The sequence below is a fragment of the Macrotis lagotis genome, chromosome 4, assembly GCF_037893015.1.
Source record: "Macrotis lagotis isolate mMagLag1 chromosome 4, bilby.v1.9.chrom.fasta, whole genome shotgun sequence".
Taxonomy (NCBI): Eukaryota; Metazoa; Chordata; class Mammalia; order Peramelemorphia; family Peramelidae; genus Macrotis; species Macrotis lagotis.
Genome location: NC_133661.1, coordinates 205,988,418 through 206,004,139, shown reverse-complemented (window position 1 = coordinate 206,004,139; position 15,722 = coordinate 205,988,418). Strand labels below are relative to the sequence as shown.

The window sequence follows — 15,722 nt, the reverse complement described above, 5'->3', positions numbered from 1 at the left end:
CTCTGCCTAGAGGCAAAGTCATTTGCTGGCACTGAAATCCACCCACAACTGATCTGAAGATTCCTTTCAAAGTGTGGGTTGACCTAAAATGCTTTAAAAATAACTTAGCAACCAGTATGTATTCAAACTTGAACAATGATGGTTTTAAAATCCAAGCTTTGTTCCTGCTATTTCAAATCAAATCCTGCAAAGGAATTTATTCTACTCCAAGTTTCAAGGTTGGGCAATATTAATATTATGTAAAGAAAAACATCCATAAAGCTTTTTAAAAAAACTACCTCTTAAATCACTGTTATGGAATTGCAATACAAACAGATAATTACCTCGGTATCCATGAGAAATAAGCTGCTAAAAATATTACTAGTAATGGGATCACTTCTTATATTTCTATCATACTATAGGTTCTTGGAGCAGAGTCAAAAAGACCAGAATTCAAATCCAACCTCAAGATACTTACTAGTAGGGGTGGCTAGGTGGCGCAGTGGATAGAGCACGGGCCCTGGAGTCAGGAGGACCTGAATTCAAATCCGGCCTCAGACACTTAATAATTGCCTAGCTCTGTGGCCTTGGGCAAGTCACTTAACCTCATTTGCCTTGCAAAACAAAAAACCCTAAAAAAAAGATACTTACTAGCAATGTGCCCACCTAATCCTGCTTGCTTCAGTTTCCTCAACTATAAAATGAGTTAGAAAAGGAAATGGCAAGCCATTCTAGTATCTCTGTCAAGAAAACCCCAAATGGGGTCACAAAGAGAAGGACATAAATGAAAACAATTCAACAACAATCCTCAGGGCACATACAACTTGTGTTTTTAAAATGCATATTAAGGGGGCAGCTAGGTGGCACATTGGATAGAGCACTGGCCCTGGAGTCAGGAGTACCTGGGTTCAAATCTGACCTCAGACACTTAATAATTACCTAGCCGTGTGGCCTTGGGCAAGCCACTTAACCCCCATTGCCTTGAAAAATCTAAAAAAAATGCATATTAAGTTTAATAGGAGATAACTAGGTGGCATAATGCATAGAATATTAGATCTTAAGTCAGGAAGACTCATCTTCCCAGATTCAAATTAGGTCTTGAACAATTATTAGCTGTGTGACTCCAGGCAAGACATTTAACTCTATTTGCCTCAGTTTCCTCATCTGTAAAATGAGCTGGAGAATGAAATGGCAAAACACTCCAGGATTTTTAGCAAGAAAATCCCAAATGGAGTTAAGAATAATCATACAAGACTGAAAAACAACCACAACAAATAACTTCTAAACTAATGTGTGTGTGTGTGTATGCTAGATCAGAAGTTATTTGTAAAAAATATATATATACATATATTTATACCCCTCTAGTAATCTATGATGTCCATGGACCACTTCTCAGAATTATGTTTTTAAATGCACAAAATAAAATACATAAGATCACAAAAGAAAACAATCATAAGGAAATGTGACTGCCAAAATGTTTTTTAAAAAAAAATTAATGAACCCCCTGAGATCTATCCATGCATATTTTGGATTTCTGTGGCTTCATGTTAAGAACTCCTGCATTATACTAACTGTGAACTTCCATCTACCTCTTGCCTGGCAATAGCCTCCAAATTGGCCTCCAGAGCTCTAGTTTCTCCCCAGCTACCAAACTGATATTCCTAAAGCATCAAAAGTCATAGACTCAAATTTCAAATGGACCTTAATAGACCACCTAATGGAACCCCCTAGCTTTATAAAAAAGAAGACTGAGGCCTGGAAGCTCAAATGACTTATCCAAGGATACACAAGTGGCAAGTGATCATATCACTCCTAGAACTTTCTGTGGTCAGAAGGAACTGAAAACTAAGTAGCTGTCCACTGATTGGGGAAAGGTTAAATAAATTATAATACAAAAAAGGGACATTATTATGCTATAAGAAACAAAAAATATGAATATTGAGAAGGATGGAAAAACTTATAAAGTGGTTCAAGTAAGCAGACATTAGCAGAGCCAGGAAAACAATATGTACTTTATCTACAATCAATAGATAAAAATTTATTAAACACCTACTCTGTCAGATACTATGATAAGTGCAGGGGATACAAAAAGAGATAAAAGAAAATCCCTGCTCTCAAGAAGGTCACAATCTAATGGAGGAGACAACATGCAAACAAATATACAAATATGCAAAACAAGCCATATACAAAATAAATAGGAAACAGTGAACAGAGGAACAGAACCAGAATTCAGAGGGGTTGGGAAGGGTTTTCTGTAGAAGAATGGGATTTTACTTGGGATCTAAAGGAAGTCAAGGAGTTCAACAGTCAAGAGAGGAGAAGAGAGAGCATTTTGGGCCTGAGGAACAGCCAGAGAGAATGCCAGGAGCCAAGAGATGTAGTGGGTCTTGTTTGTGGAATAGCCAAAAGGCCAGTGTTACTGGATCAAAGAATATGCACTGGGAAGGAAGGTGTAAGCAGATGGGAAAGTTAGGTGGAGGCTTGGTTGTGAAGGGCATAGACTGCTAAATAGCATTTTGTATTTGATACTGGAGGCAACAGGGAGCCAGTGGAGTTCATTGAATATGGGGTGGGGATGGCATGGTTAAGAACTACACTTTAGGAAAAACCGTTTGGTGACTGAACAATGGAAAAGTTGGAGTGGGGAAGAGTCTTGAGGCAAGCAGACCCATCAGCAGACTACTACAATAACTTCTGTGGGCAGTGATGAGGGTCTGCATCAGAGGAGTAGCAGTGTCAGAGGAGCAGAGGGGGCATATTGGAGATGTTTCAAGGGTGAAACCGACAGGTTTTGGCAACAGATTGGATTTGGATTTGGGGGGGAGGGTTAGATGAATACTAGCATGTTTGGTTTAAGATGTCTCCTGGACAGTCAGGTCAAGATGTCTGAAAGGCAGTTGGAGACAGAGATTGGAGGTTAGCTGAGAAACTGGAGTAGGGTACGTAGACTTGAAAGTTATCAACATAGAAATGGCAATTGAATCCATAGCTGATGGAATCATCAAGTGTAGCAAAAGAGGAAAAGAGGATGCAGGAGAGAGCTTTGAGAGACACACCTGTGGTTAGAGACAGATGGGTAAGGCAAGGAGAACCAGGAAAAAGTTATGTCCTGAAAACCTAGAGAAAAAGGAATTTCAAGATTGGAGAGATGTCATAGTGACTGAGGGTTGAGAAAAGGCCAGTGCATTTGGCAACATTAATACCTTTGGAGAGAGCAGTTTCGGCGGAATGATAACATAAATAGAAAGAATCACCACAAAGTAATATGATTGTCACAAAATTAAAAAGACTAAACTTGGCCCAAAAGAAGAGATGAGAAGACACTTCCCATTCCTCCTTTTCCTAGGTTTGAAATATTGCATGTAATTTCAAATTTTTTCTAGTAAATTTATTTTACTTACCTTAGATAAAGCAAAATCAAAAGATGTTAATAAAACTTTAATAAAAATTAATTAAAAAATAAAAATAAAATAAATAAATGAATTAGTTCTAAAGGTCCCTACTTGCCTCTAGGATCAAATGACACCAACTCACCTTTTTGTCATTTAAAGCCTATCTGCAATCTGATTCCAGTCTACCCCTCAAAGCTGATAACACCTTACTTCCCTTTTCCCCTGTGGCCAACATACTCAGTACATAATATTTTATCTCTAGCAGGCTGCCCTCCATTCCTGAACTACTATCATTCCTGTCCCTGCCTCTGAGAACCCCAAGTTCTCTACCAAGTTCACCTTAAATGTCACTTCATCCTTGACTCCTGGAGTCACCCATGAAGTTTCTCTCCACCCCAAATTCCAAATATGCACAATTACTTAGTATTTATTTTGCATTCTTCCTGAATTTACTTATCAGAGAACCCACAACATCCATGAGAATTCAAACAAGTAGTTTTTTTGTCTCAGCTCCACTTTTATCTCTTCCTGAGTCCAGAACGCTAGTTGATTGACTAAATAATCCAGAGCCTCTCAAAAATGGTGACATCTTTAGTTACCATGGCAAAGGAGAATTTGTAGTCAACATTTATTAATTGCCTACTAAGTATCAGGCCCCTGAGCTGCCACAACAAAGAAAGACAAAGGACAATCCCTGCTCTCAAGGAGCTCACAATCTAAGGAAGGAGACGATATATGCACACTATATACAAATGGGTAAATTGGAGACATCTCAAAGGGAAGGCACTAAAATTAAGGAAGTTTGGGAAAGACTTTCTGTAGATTGCAGAAGATGAGGTTTTAACCAAGATCCAAAGGACGTCAGAAATCTATGTGCAAGAAGGTGGAGATGAAGAGGGAGAGAAGTTCCAGAGAGAAATTTTTTCTAACTTCCTTTGGAATTAACAGAATAAACCTAGGGTTTCAACAAACAATGAAAACATATTTCTCCACAGCAGGAAGTGGAATGAACAAAGGGAGAAGCAGTTCCACAGGCTTTTCAGACAGTCTGAAACCACAAATTCACAATAATCCCATATTTGACATCCTATCCAAAGGCTTCTGCTTGGTTGGTTTTGTTGGGAACTGATTGAGGCAAAGGGCTAGGTATGGTGTCCTTTGGTTTCATATCACAACCTGGAAGAAATTGTTCTTCCCCCCTTTTTTTTTGGAAGAATGGAAATAAAATGTTAAATCTCTAGATATCTCTGGTTGTGAAATTAATCAACAGGACCTTTGGATTCAGACTGATTGCAAATATAATCTGATTAGATATTAAATGGCTATCCTTTGAAATTCTAATCCCATGATCCAGTGAAGGGTCCAGAAGGGCAAGGCTGCCAGCCAAGTAAAGAAGTTATGCCCTAAACTAAGACACAGATCAAAGTTCATGCATAATCATTACATAATCCTAACCTCCCTTTCCTAAAATTATTTTAGCAATAAAATAGTTGGGTGCAAGTAATTGTTTAAATAAATACAACTTCATACTTATTTTTGGATTTTTCCAAAATAAATCTGTTCAAATTTATTTTTTTATTTAAGTCAACAGGATTAAGTGACTTGCCCAAGATCTAAGTAATTATTAAGTGTCTGAGGTAGGATTTGAACTCAGGTCCTCCTGATTCCAGGGCTGGTGCTCTATCCCCTCCATCACCTGGCTGCCCCCTGTTCAAATGTTTTAAAAAATTAATTGATGGGTTTTTTTATTGTTACAAAATTCATTTCTATATACATATGTCTTCTTCTTCCCCTATCCAGTTATCCCTTGTAACAAAAGAGAAAGAAAATAAGCAAAGTGAACCAACTTAAGAACTGTATACACTGTTCCACATCCATAGTCCCCATCTCAGCAATGAAGGAAAAGGGGTACTAGATCAATTATCTTAAAGATTAACTACATTATTTTCCTCCTAGTCTAAAAAAAATTAAATAATGCATTAGCTTTTCCAAAAGTAGATATCTCCTAAAAAAACAAGAATCAAAGTTTAGAGACAGAGATAGCCTTAGGAATCTACAGATGAGTAATTTGCCTTAGAAGCATACCAGTTCTACAATTGCCTGAAATTTGACTGAAAAACCAGTGTACTTACTGTCCACTAAACCAGGCTGATCCTTGTCACTTAACCTAATTGAACCTCAGTTTTCTGTAAAGTAGGGATAATAATATGTGCATTAATAACAGACCGTACCTAGTTGTTAAGAAAATAAATGCTTTTTTTTTCTTTTTGGTTTTTGCAAGGCAATGAGGTTAAGTGACTAGTTCAAGGTCACATAGCTGGGTAATTATTAAGTGTCTGAGGCAGCATTTGAACTCAGGTCCTCCTGACCCCAGGGCTGGTGCTCTGTCCACTGCACCACCTAGCTACTTTCTTAAACCTCAAAACACTAAATAAATGGAGTTATCATTACCAACTGAATGACTTGAAGTAGTTCATGCAATTTCCTATTTAAAAACTGGGGGGAATAACTGCAGGATGTACTTGTGAAAATGAAACAATGTACTTATACTGCTTTGTAACCATGAAGTGTACATAAAATTTCTGTTTAAATGAGATCAAATATATCTCTAATCAATGTACATAAAGTACTTTGCAATCATAAAGGGTAAAAGTAAACTGCTAACAATTTTTATTTCTATCAACCATGAACTCTAAAGCTGGTCCTTTTTTCATTTAACCTGGGTTATTGAGTATAAAATCAAAGTTGATAAGGGAGATTGGCAGCAGATGGCAGAGGCCATCTGATCTAATCCCTTTATTTGACAGAAAAAATAAGGGAGGTTAAATGAAGAGTAAGGGAAGTATCAAAGGTGGCTTTCACTTGTATCCTCTGACTCCAGGGCAGTGGGTTTCCCTCAGCACCTCAAAGGAGAAGGCAAGATTTTCTACATCCCTTGGTATCCTCCATTTCTGAATTACATTCTTATCTGCTCTGAGTATGTGTAAGAAGCAGTGTTCTGTATGGAGAGGAGATGGGATGGAGGGAGCCAGAGAAGAAGGAAGCACCTACTATAGTGCTGGGCACTTTACAATTATTCCTAATATCTTATTTGATCCTCACAACTACCCTGGGAATTATGTCCTATCATTATGTCTATCTTACAGAAAACTGAGGCAGCAGAAGTTACATGATTTACCTGAGGTCACCCAAGTTATAAATTGCCTAAAGCTGGATTTGAATTCAAGTTTTCCTGGTTCCAGTCTCATTCCTTTAGTTCCACTGTGACACCTAGCTGCCTAGGTCTGACCCAGAGAGGGGAACTTCTACTGTGAAACCTCCACAGGTAGCATAGAAATTAATCTACTTGTCCATGGTCAAAGAGTTACGTGTCAGACACTTAATAATTGCCTAGCCGTGTGGCCTTGGACAAGTCACTTAACCCCATTGCCTTAAATAAATTTTTAAAAAAATCTGCCCCTCCCCAGATACCAGCTGAGCCTAGAGTCATTCATTGGATTGACTGTGGTTGGACACTCTTAGATGTACATGTTCATTCACTCTAAATACTTAGACTGTCTGTTTTTCAAGTTAAACAAAATGGCAACAAAACCACTGATCTCACTGTTTCTTTTACAACTCATTCTATTTAAAAAATAAAAATAAAAAAACTCATTCCTTTAATTGGCAGTTAAGGATGGCCTCCTCTATGCCAACACGTTTTTCAATGATTCACAGTAGAAGTTTTGCTATTTCCCTACATACTTGCCTCCTCGTGCACCAACTTAGCCTTTTTTTCTCCCACTCCTCTACTCTTTCCTTGGTTGGAAAACAAGATACAGTCACTTTATCTCCCACTCTGGCAGTCATTTTTCACTGGCTGTTCCTGTCTCTGGAATGCTCTCCCTCTTCATCTCCACTCTGACTTCCCTCAGTTAAAATCCCACCTTCTACAGAGACCCTTCCCTATTCCTATTCCCGCTGAATTTGAGTGCCTTCTTTCCATTGATTATTTTCATTTTCCTTTGTATATAACTTGACACATGGTTGTTTGCCCATGGCTCTCTCCTTACATTCTCCCTACCACCATCATTCAGAAACTTCTTTAAAGTTCATTCAATCCACATCTCCCACCCAGTCAAAATCTAGATAACTCTTCTTTATACAGAGACCTCCAGGGCACTCCCCTTCCTTCCTCAATTAATTCAATACCAGGTTCACAAGTTCTAGTCCTTCCCCAAGGCTCGACCTCTTATTAGGGGATTTTGACATGCATATTAACACCCCCTCAAACTTCCCAGGTCTATGGCAAGATGACTGTGCATAAATGTATCACCTCCATGTTCATGAACTCTGAAATTTCCTTTTCTTATCATGGTCTACTAGATTTCTGCCTCAATCTATTTTCCCAAACGAAACTCTGTTGTTCATCCACACTATGACCTCCAATCTCTTGACCCCTTAATTCTCTTCTAGCCTATCACCCCTTTAATTGCCACACTTTTTTCTTTTCACCAACTTGACCTTTAGGTGAACCAGTTCATCAATACACTGTGATCTCCTTTTAAGTTTCTGGCCCTCTTATTATATCAATGATTCTATCCTGCCAAACCTCAGCCTTGGATCACTCCCATCACCCACAGTCTTTGTTCCTACACAAGTGAATGTCATGAAAATCACCAACCCTCCTGACAGGTCCATTCCAAATTTATTATATAATCTCAACTGGGCCTTCATTGAGACTCCTCCAAACCTTTTCATTCCTTTTCAGGCATTCCAAGGCTCCCCCTTCTCTACCCTCTCAGTCAAGAACTAAAGGAGAAAACAGATAAAACCTGTGTACTGTAATTTTGAGGAAAATATATTTTTCCTCAGGAAAAAAAGTAGTCTTATAGATTAAAGAAAGTTATCTACTGAGTTGTGTAAATAGACAGATGAGTGTATTTTATTCAACAAGACAAGCCCACAGATTTTATCTTGAAGACCTCCATAGTGTTATAGACTTCCTCTGCTACCTTTTTTTTTTTTTTGCAAGGCAATGGGGTTAAGTGATTTGCCCAAGGCCACAGGGCTAGGTAATTCTTAAGTGTCTGAGTCTGGATTCTATCCACTGCATCACCCAGCCGTCCCCTGCTACATTTTTTAAAAATAATATTTATTTTTCCAACTACATGCAAAGATAGTTTTCAGCTATCATTTTTTGGTAAGGTTTTGAGTTTCACATTTTTCTCACTCCCTTTTCCCTCCCCAACAGAGAGCAATTTAATGTAGATATTGATGAGATTGACTAGAGACAAGCTAGAAATCCAGCCTGATGAGACTAAGTACAGGGAAAAAATCCCCACCAGGTCAGACAACTCAAGAAACAACATTAATAAGTTATAACCAAAGTTTAAGACAGTCTCAGATAAATCACCTGATATCTTGCCCCTATTATTCAACCTCCCAAAGGCTGGGCAGTCTGTTAAGTTCCCTTTTCCACCTGTAATGTGGCAAAGTTATGAAACCCACCATTTATGAGTATCTTCCTTTTTTTCTGTAGATCTGTTAGCTAATGAAAATTAGCCTTTTTATCTTCTAGCTTTGTCTTTCAATTTATTGTTGTGGTTATTTCTTTGTTGTTCAGTTGTTGTTTAGAAGAACTCCAAATAAATGGGGGGGGGGGGACTGAAGAATTACTATCTTGAAGGATATTAGGACCTCTAAGGAATACCACATATTTTCCTGAAAAAAAAATTAACATTCCCTAAAAGCAACATTTCTCTCTTCCTCTGTAGTTCACATCACTCCGATGCCTTCTCTCATTGTCTCCTCTTTTACCTGTCTCACAAGATGAAGTGGTGTCTCTATTTGCCAAGACAAATCCTTTTACTTGTACAAGTGATCCCATTCTATCCCATCCCCTCCAAGAAATTGTCTTCTCCACCATTCTCATTTTCTAATGTGTATTCAATCTCTCATTGATCAGTAGCTGCTTCTAGACTGCCAACAAGTATTGCCATCTCCCCTTCCTCCAAAAAACCTCACTTGAGAGATGACCAGAACCAGAAAAACACTGTACACCCTAACAGCAACATGGTAGTGATGTTCAACCTTGAAGGACTTGCTCATTCCATCAGTGCAACAATCGGGAACAATTTTGGGCTGTCTGCAAAGGAGAGTGCCATCTGTATCCAGATAAGGAGATGTGGAGTTTGAACAAAATTCAAGGACTATTCCCCTTAATTTAGAAAAAAAACAGATATCTTATTGTCTGATCTTGTTACCTCTTAGACTTCTCCTCTTTAAGGATATGATTTCTCTCTCATCACACCCAATTTGGATCAAGGTACAACATAGAAACAAAGTAAAAACTGACAGAGTGCTTTCTGTGGGGGGGTGGGGGGAGGGAAGCAAGATTGGGGGGAAAATTGTAAAACTCAACTAATATCTTTAATAAAAATAAATTAAAAAAAAAACCTCACTTGATCCTTCCATTCTCAATGACAATCATCCCATAGTTTCCACCTTTTTGTAGCCAGACTCTTAAGAAGGCTATCATCAATAAAGAGCTTCACTGTCTCTCCTCACTGTTTTTGACTCAGTCTTGCTTCCAACTTCATCAACCAACCAAAACAGTTTCCCTCTAAAGTTACCTATATCTTAATTGCCAGATACAATAATTTTTTAATGTTCATCCCTCTCATCTTCTATGTAACTTTTTGTCAATCATCCTCTTCTCCCTGATACTTTTCTCTAAATTTTTGAGACACTAAACACCTGGTTTTCCTCCTGTCCATCTGATCCCTCCTTGGGTTCCTTTGTTGGATCTTCATCCAGGTCAGACCTGATATTCATGGGTATCCCTCAGAGTTCTGTTGTGGGTCCCTTCTCTTCTCCCTGTTTCACTTAATGAAATTATCAACTCTCATAGATTCAATTATCATCTCTATGCTGATTAATTTCAAATCTATTTTTTCAGACCTAAACTTTCCGCTGATCTCCAGTCTCCCATCTCCATTGCCTTTATACATTTCCAATTGGATATCCTAAAGACATCTTAAATTCAACAAGTCTTGTCTGAAATTGAATTATCTCTCCCCCCAAACCTTTTCCCCTTCCAAACTTTGCTATTACAGCACAACCATCTCCCAGGCTTGAACCCTAAGTGTCATACTTAACTCACAACCCAAATCCCATCTGTACCAAGTCCTGTCCATTTTACCTTTGTCACATCTCTACACTAATACTGTCTTCTCTCCTCTGATACTGCCACAGCCCTGGTAGAGGTCCTTTTCTCCTTGAGCTGGGACTACTGAAAGAGGTTGCTGGTTGGTCTGCCTGCCACAAGTCTCTCCCCTCTTCAGTCCATCTTTCTCAAGCAAAGGTCTGACTAGGTAACCCCTATGACTCCCTATCATCTTCAGAATCAAATACAAAATTCTATTTTATGTTAAAACCCCTTCATAGCCCTACCTCTACCACCACTACCACCTACCTTTCCAGTCTTCTTAAACCTCATACTTCCATTCCCACATGTACTCTTCATTCTAGTGATACTGGACTCTTTGCTGTTGTCACAAGATATCTTCCAACTTCAGGCACTTTTATTGACTGCCCTCATGCCTAGAATTTTTTTTCCCCTCTTCATTTCTATCTTCTGGTTTCCCTGGCATCCTTTAAGTCTTGGTTTAAGTCCTGCCTCTACAGGAAGCCTTCTTCCCTAAGCTCTCTTACTTCTAATGCCTTTTCCTGTTGATTGTTACCTTATTTTATCCTATATAGTTTGCTTATACATAGTTTTTGCATGTTGTCTTCCCCATTGGATTATGAGTTCCTCAAGGACAAGGACTGTCTTTTGCCTTTCTTTATATTCCCAATGCTTAGCCAGTAGGCTCTTAGTAATGCTTACTATTTTGGGTTAAAGAAGGTCAACTTTGGGGGTAGCACAGTGGATAGAGTACTAGGCCTGGATTCAGGGGGGCTTGAATTTAAATATAACCTTAAATACTGTGTGACCCTAGGCAAGTCACTTAAAACTGCTTGCCTCAGTTTTTCTTAACTGTAAAATGAAGATAAAAATAGCACCTAATACCCAGGGAGGTCATGAGGATCAAAGGTGATAATATCTGTAAAGTGCTTAATACTGAATCTGACACTTGGGAAGGAGAAGGGTATGTGCCAATCACTGTGTAAGAACTTTTAGAAATATCTCATTTGAGATATATAAAGGTTAGTCACTATTACTGTTGTCATTATCATTATTCTTTCATTGGCTGTGGGTGAGTTTTTTTGCTTACCTTTGCTAAGGTAGAGGAAAAATTCATCTGTAATTTTTTAGCCTTAGTAGCCCGGGGCATTGAGAAATTAAGTGATTTTCTTATTTAGTAAAAATCAATAAGTAGAGCTTACTGTCCAGGCCAGCCCTAAGCTACCAGGTCAGAAAGTCTCTCACAGCTATCAAGATAGTCACCAAGAACCAATAAGAATTCCTACCATCTACAAATCTTAATAGATTTAGAGAAGCTTTCTAAATTATAGGCTTCCCTCACCCGCCCCCCACATATGACTTTCTAGAATACAACCTTTTTCAAAAGTGGGAATGGTCTGCCTCTAGTTTTATCCACCCACTCAAGAAACCTTTGGGGCTGTTCCCTAAGATTTTGCACCGCCTATCCATCCTACTTTGGCCCTGGAGCCCTCTTATTTCATGTAGAAGTGAAAACCAACTGGGCTAACTTCTCTAATTTGTGTGGTTTTGTTACAACACTAGCCTTGATCTTCTGATTTGATCTCTTCACTGGCTCCCTTTTCTGTCTGTTTCAGTCATCTGTGCCCTGGGACTGGAAGATTCCAGGGTCAGACAAAAGTTTAAGAGAATATTTATTCCAACTCACTTGTTTTGATAGATGAGGAAACAGGGCCAAAGAGGTGATGGGAGAATCCCAAGTCACATGGATGGTATCAGGGGAAAGATTCAAACTCAGGCCTTCTGTTTTCTTCCAACCTTTCTTTCACTTACTTTTCACTTAAAACTCAGGTGGTTCCATGAAATGCTAGTCTCCAAATTTTGCATATCCAAATGCTTCCTCATAACTATAAGAAATGTTGAGACACCTCCCCCCACTCCTTGATGTAATGTTTCTACAATGCCGGCATTAGGCAGCCACTGTGCCCAGTGGTGGGGATCTATACACGTCTTCCAGACTTACAAGATTACTTGTCTCATGTATGTTTAAATGTAAGTGCTCATCCTTTAACTGTATCCCACACACCCCATTCTTACATTCCCTTTTTGCATGTTACTTTGTTCTGGCAGACGGGTGGCAAAGTAACTGTATGGGAACCAGTCTCTACCCACAGAGTTGAAGGACTACTTGGGGAGGCTGAGAAGGAAAGGAGATGTAAGTGAATGTTATATATTCTTGAGAATATAATTCTAGATTTGTGTATTCTTGTACAACATGACTAATATGTAAATACACTTTACATGACCGTATATGTCTCTCCTACATCATTTTGCTTGCCTTCTCAATGTGGGTACTGGGAAAGAAAGAAGGTGGGGGAAAGAATTTGGAGCTCAAATTTTTTTAAAAAATGAATGTCAGAAATTGTTCTTACAAGTAAATGGGGATAATTAAAACATTAAATAAAAACATTATCATTGGGGAGAATATAATGCCTGAGATTCTTAGTCATAAGACAGATCAACTCCCAATCTTCTAGGTTGGGAAACTGAGGCACAGAGATGTATAGTGACATCCAAGTTCTAAGGTGAAATTGAATCCAAGTCTTCCTGATTCCAACTTTGAAATGCAAGTGCCTCAAGGTTTGAGATGGAAAAGGTGCTGGATACTATGGGTCAATGATGATAGCTGTGAATTCAGTGCAGGACTAGTTTGACCACTTACCCTGGGACACTGCTTTCTCCTTTTCTCTATCTCAGGGAACATCTCTCTAATTATAAATCATAAAATAGTAGGCTGTTGGAGCTGCAAGTGCTTAGAGATCAATGAGTTTCCTACTCATGGAGGAAACTGAGGAACTTAAAGAGCTCACCTCCAAGGACCATCTGGGTTCTGAGTCAACAAATTCTTATTTTATTTTAAAATCAAAACCTGAATATTGTCTTCAAAGATTCTGGCCTGGAATGACACTTACTGGCAAGAGACCTCTGTCTCTTGAACTTGGTTCAGTGAGTTTAGGTTAATGAGAAAAGAACTTTTAGACCTTAAAAGCGCTCGAAAAACACGGGTAGTTCTTAATTATGGGATGGAGAGTCTTTCGGGCCAGGGTATGGATGTGACAGGGAAGGGAGGACTGGTCAAAGGTTAGCTGTCTTGGCAATGGCTGGACTTTTAGTCCCCAGAGGCAAGGAACAAAGGTAGCTAGGAGTTCCAGGGGGTGGAATAGGCCAACCGGGCTGATACCTGCTCTGCAAGTCAATAGGGTGAGGCGGGGTGGAAGAGAAGGAGAAGAGGAAAACACTCCAAGTGCCAAGACAGATGGGCAGGGAGGGGAAGCCTCAGGAGAAGAAGGGCTGCAGAGGGAGAGCCAGGCGCGGCTCTTGGGACTGAATGCAGCCTTTACAAAAGGCTGGGCCGGGGATGTCGGCCCGGGCCAGGCTGGTTGCCCCGGGCACCGCTTCTGGCAGGTGCAGCGTCAAGGCTAGAGAAGGCACCGTCAGTCGGCACGGGGCGGGCGGCTCTGCAGCCCCTCGGAGCCCCAGGGGTTGGACGGGGTGGGGGGCACTTGCGGGCTGAAGTCGTTGCCCGGGGCGCGGGGCGCCGGGGCTGGCCCGGAGGCCGGGCTGGGACCAGTCCGAGTCCGGCCGGGAGGCGCCTGAGGGCCGGGGGGCTCGGGACCCCCCCCCACCTCCCCTCCAGCTTTACCAGGCGCAGGTCTCCGGGGCCGTGCACCACCACGGAGAGGTTATCGATCCTGTCCGCCGCCATGTCGCCAACTACCGGTCTGGGGGCCGGGGCTCGAGACTGCTGAGGGCCGCTCCCCGCCGCGCAGCAGCCCGGGGCCTGCAGGGTGCGGGAGGACGGCTCCGAGACCGAGGCCAGGCAGCGTGGGGCGGGGCCCGGGAGGGGCCGGGCGGGGCGCGGGAGGGCGGCGGGGCGGGGCGGGGCGGCGGGGGGCGGGGCGGGCCCGGCCTCGGCGCCGCCCGCGGCAGGGGGCGGGCTGGGCTCGGCTCCGCCGGCGGGGGCTCCGCGCGGAGGCTCGTCCTTGGGGAGGCCCGGGGAGGCGCGGGCGGCCTCCGCCGGCCCCTCCATGGCTCCTGGGCTCAGGGGGGCAGCCGCCGTGGAGCCTTTGCACCCCCATTTAAGACTTGCCTGAGTTCCACATTCTCTGCCTCTCGTTCTCGCGCCTCCCCTCCCATCCATTCCGAAGGCGGCTTTATGACGTCAGTCGAGGCGGTGAAGTCAGGAAAAGCACTTCCATCGAAAGTGAGAAAAACCAAGAAAGTGAGAAAAGCGGCACTGGGGAGTCCGGTAGCTCTCTCTGCATGTTCCGTCCCGGATTGTCCCGGATTTTTGTACTGATTAAAGCAGTTAAGTCTTTCGCGGTTTCAGTGTTGCTGTAACTGGCTACAGTGTTCAGGTTGGGCCCCATTCACTTTTCATAAGTCTTCCCAGGTTTTTCTGAAACCATCCTGCTCATCATTTCTTTTTAATTTTTAATTTTTTTTTTTACTGATCATCATTTCGTAGGGCATAATAATACTCCATCACAACCAAATGGCTCAGTCACTTCTCATTCCTTCAATTTACAAATGTTTGTCATCACAAAAGAGCGACTATAAATCATTTTGTGGAACTAGATCCTTTTTTTTTCTTTTGATCTCTTTAAGATACAGACCTAGTACTAGTATTACTAAGTTAAAGAGTATTCACATTTTGAGGATATATAACCTGGCACAGGTGCTTAATTAATTATTATTATATAAAATGTAATAACACTGTATGGTATATAATTATCTTAATAATGAATTCATTCTTAGTTCTTAATACTACTAGATCTGAATCTCAAGAGATCATAAAAAAGGGTAAAGGGCCTTCATGTACAAAAATATTTACAGCAGCTCTTTTTATGGGGACAAAGAATCGGATATTGAGGGGAATGGAAACAAGTTGTGGTAGATGAATGTAATGAAATCCTTCAGGTTGGGGAAAGAAGAGGAGGAGGAGGAGAAAGAAGACCAGCATTTATGGCTCTTATGGTAAAAGCACATTCCATATGTTCTCTCAGAACACTATGCGATAGGAGATATTATCCCAAGATTAAGTGATTTGCCTAGGGTCACACAGCTGGGAAGTGTCTGAGAGGGGTCTTCTGGGTCTAAGACCAACACATTATTCAATTTACCACTAAGCTGCCTCCTTATTT

General features: G+C 40.9%; 1 protein-coding gene across 1 annotated transcript in view; it reads right to left on the bottom strand.

The window, feature by feature from the left end:
- Window positions 1-14,374, bottom strand: part of SORD (sorbitol dehydrogenase) — a 62,771-nt gene extending 48,397 nt beyond the window's left edge. Inside the window, exon 1 of the mRNA XM_074235301.1 lies at window positions 14,222-14,374. Within this exon, the coding sequence (XP_074091402.1) occupies window positions 14,222-14,284 (63 nt within the window). The 5' untranslated portion in view covers window positions 14,285-14,374. The remainder of the gene's footprint in view (window positions 1-14,221) is intronic.
- Window positions 14,375-15,722: the final 1,348 nt, after the last annotated feature.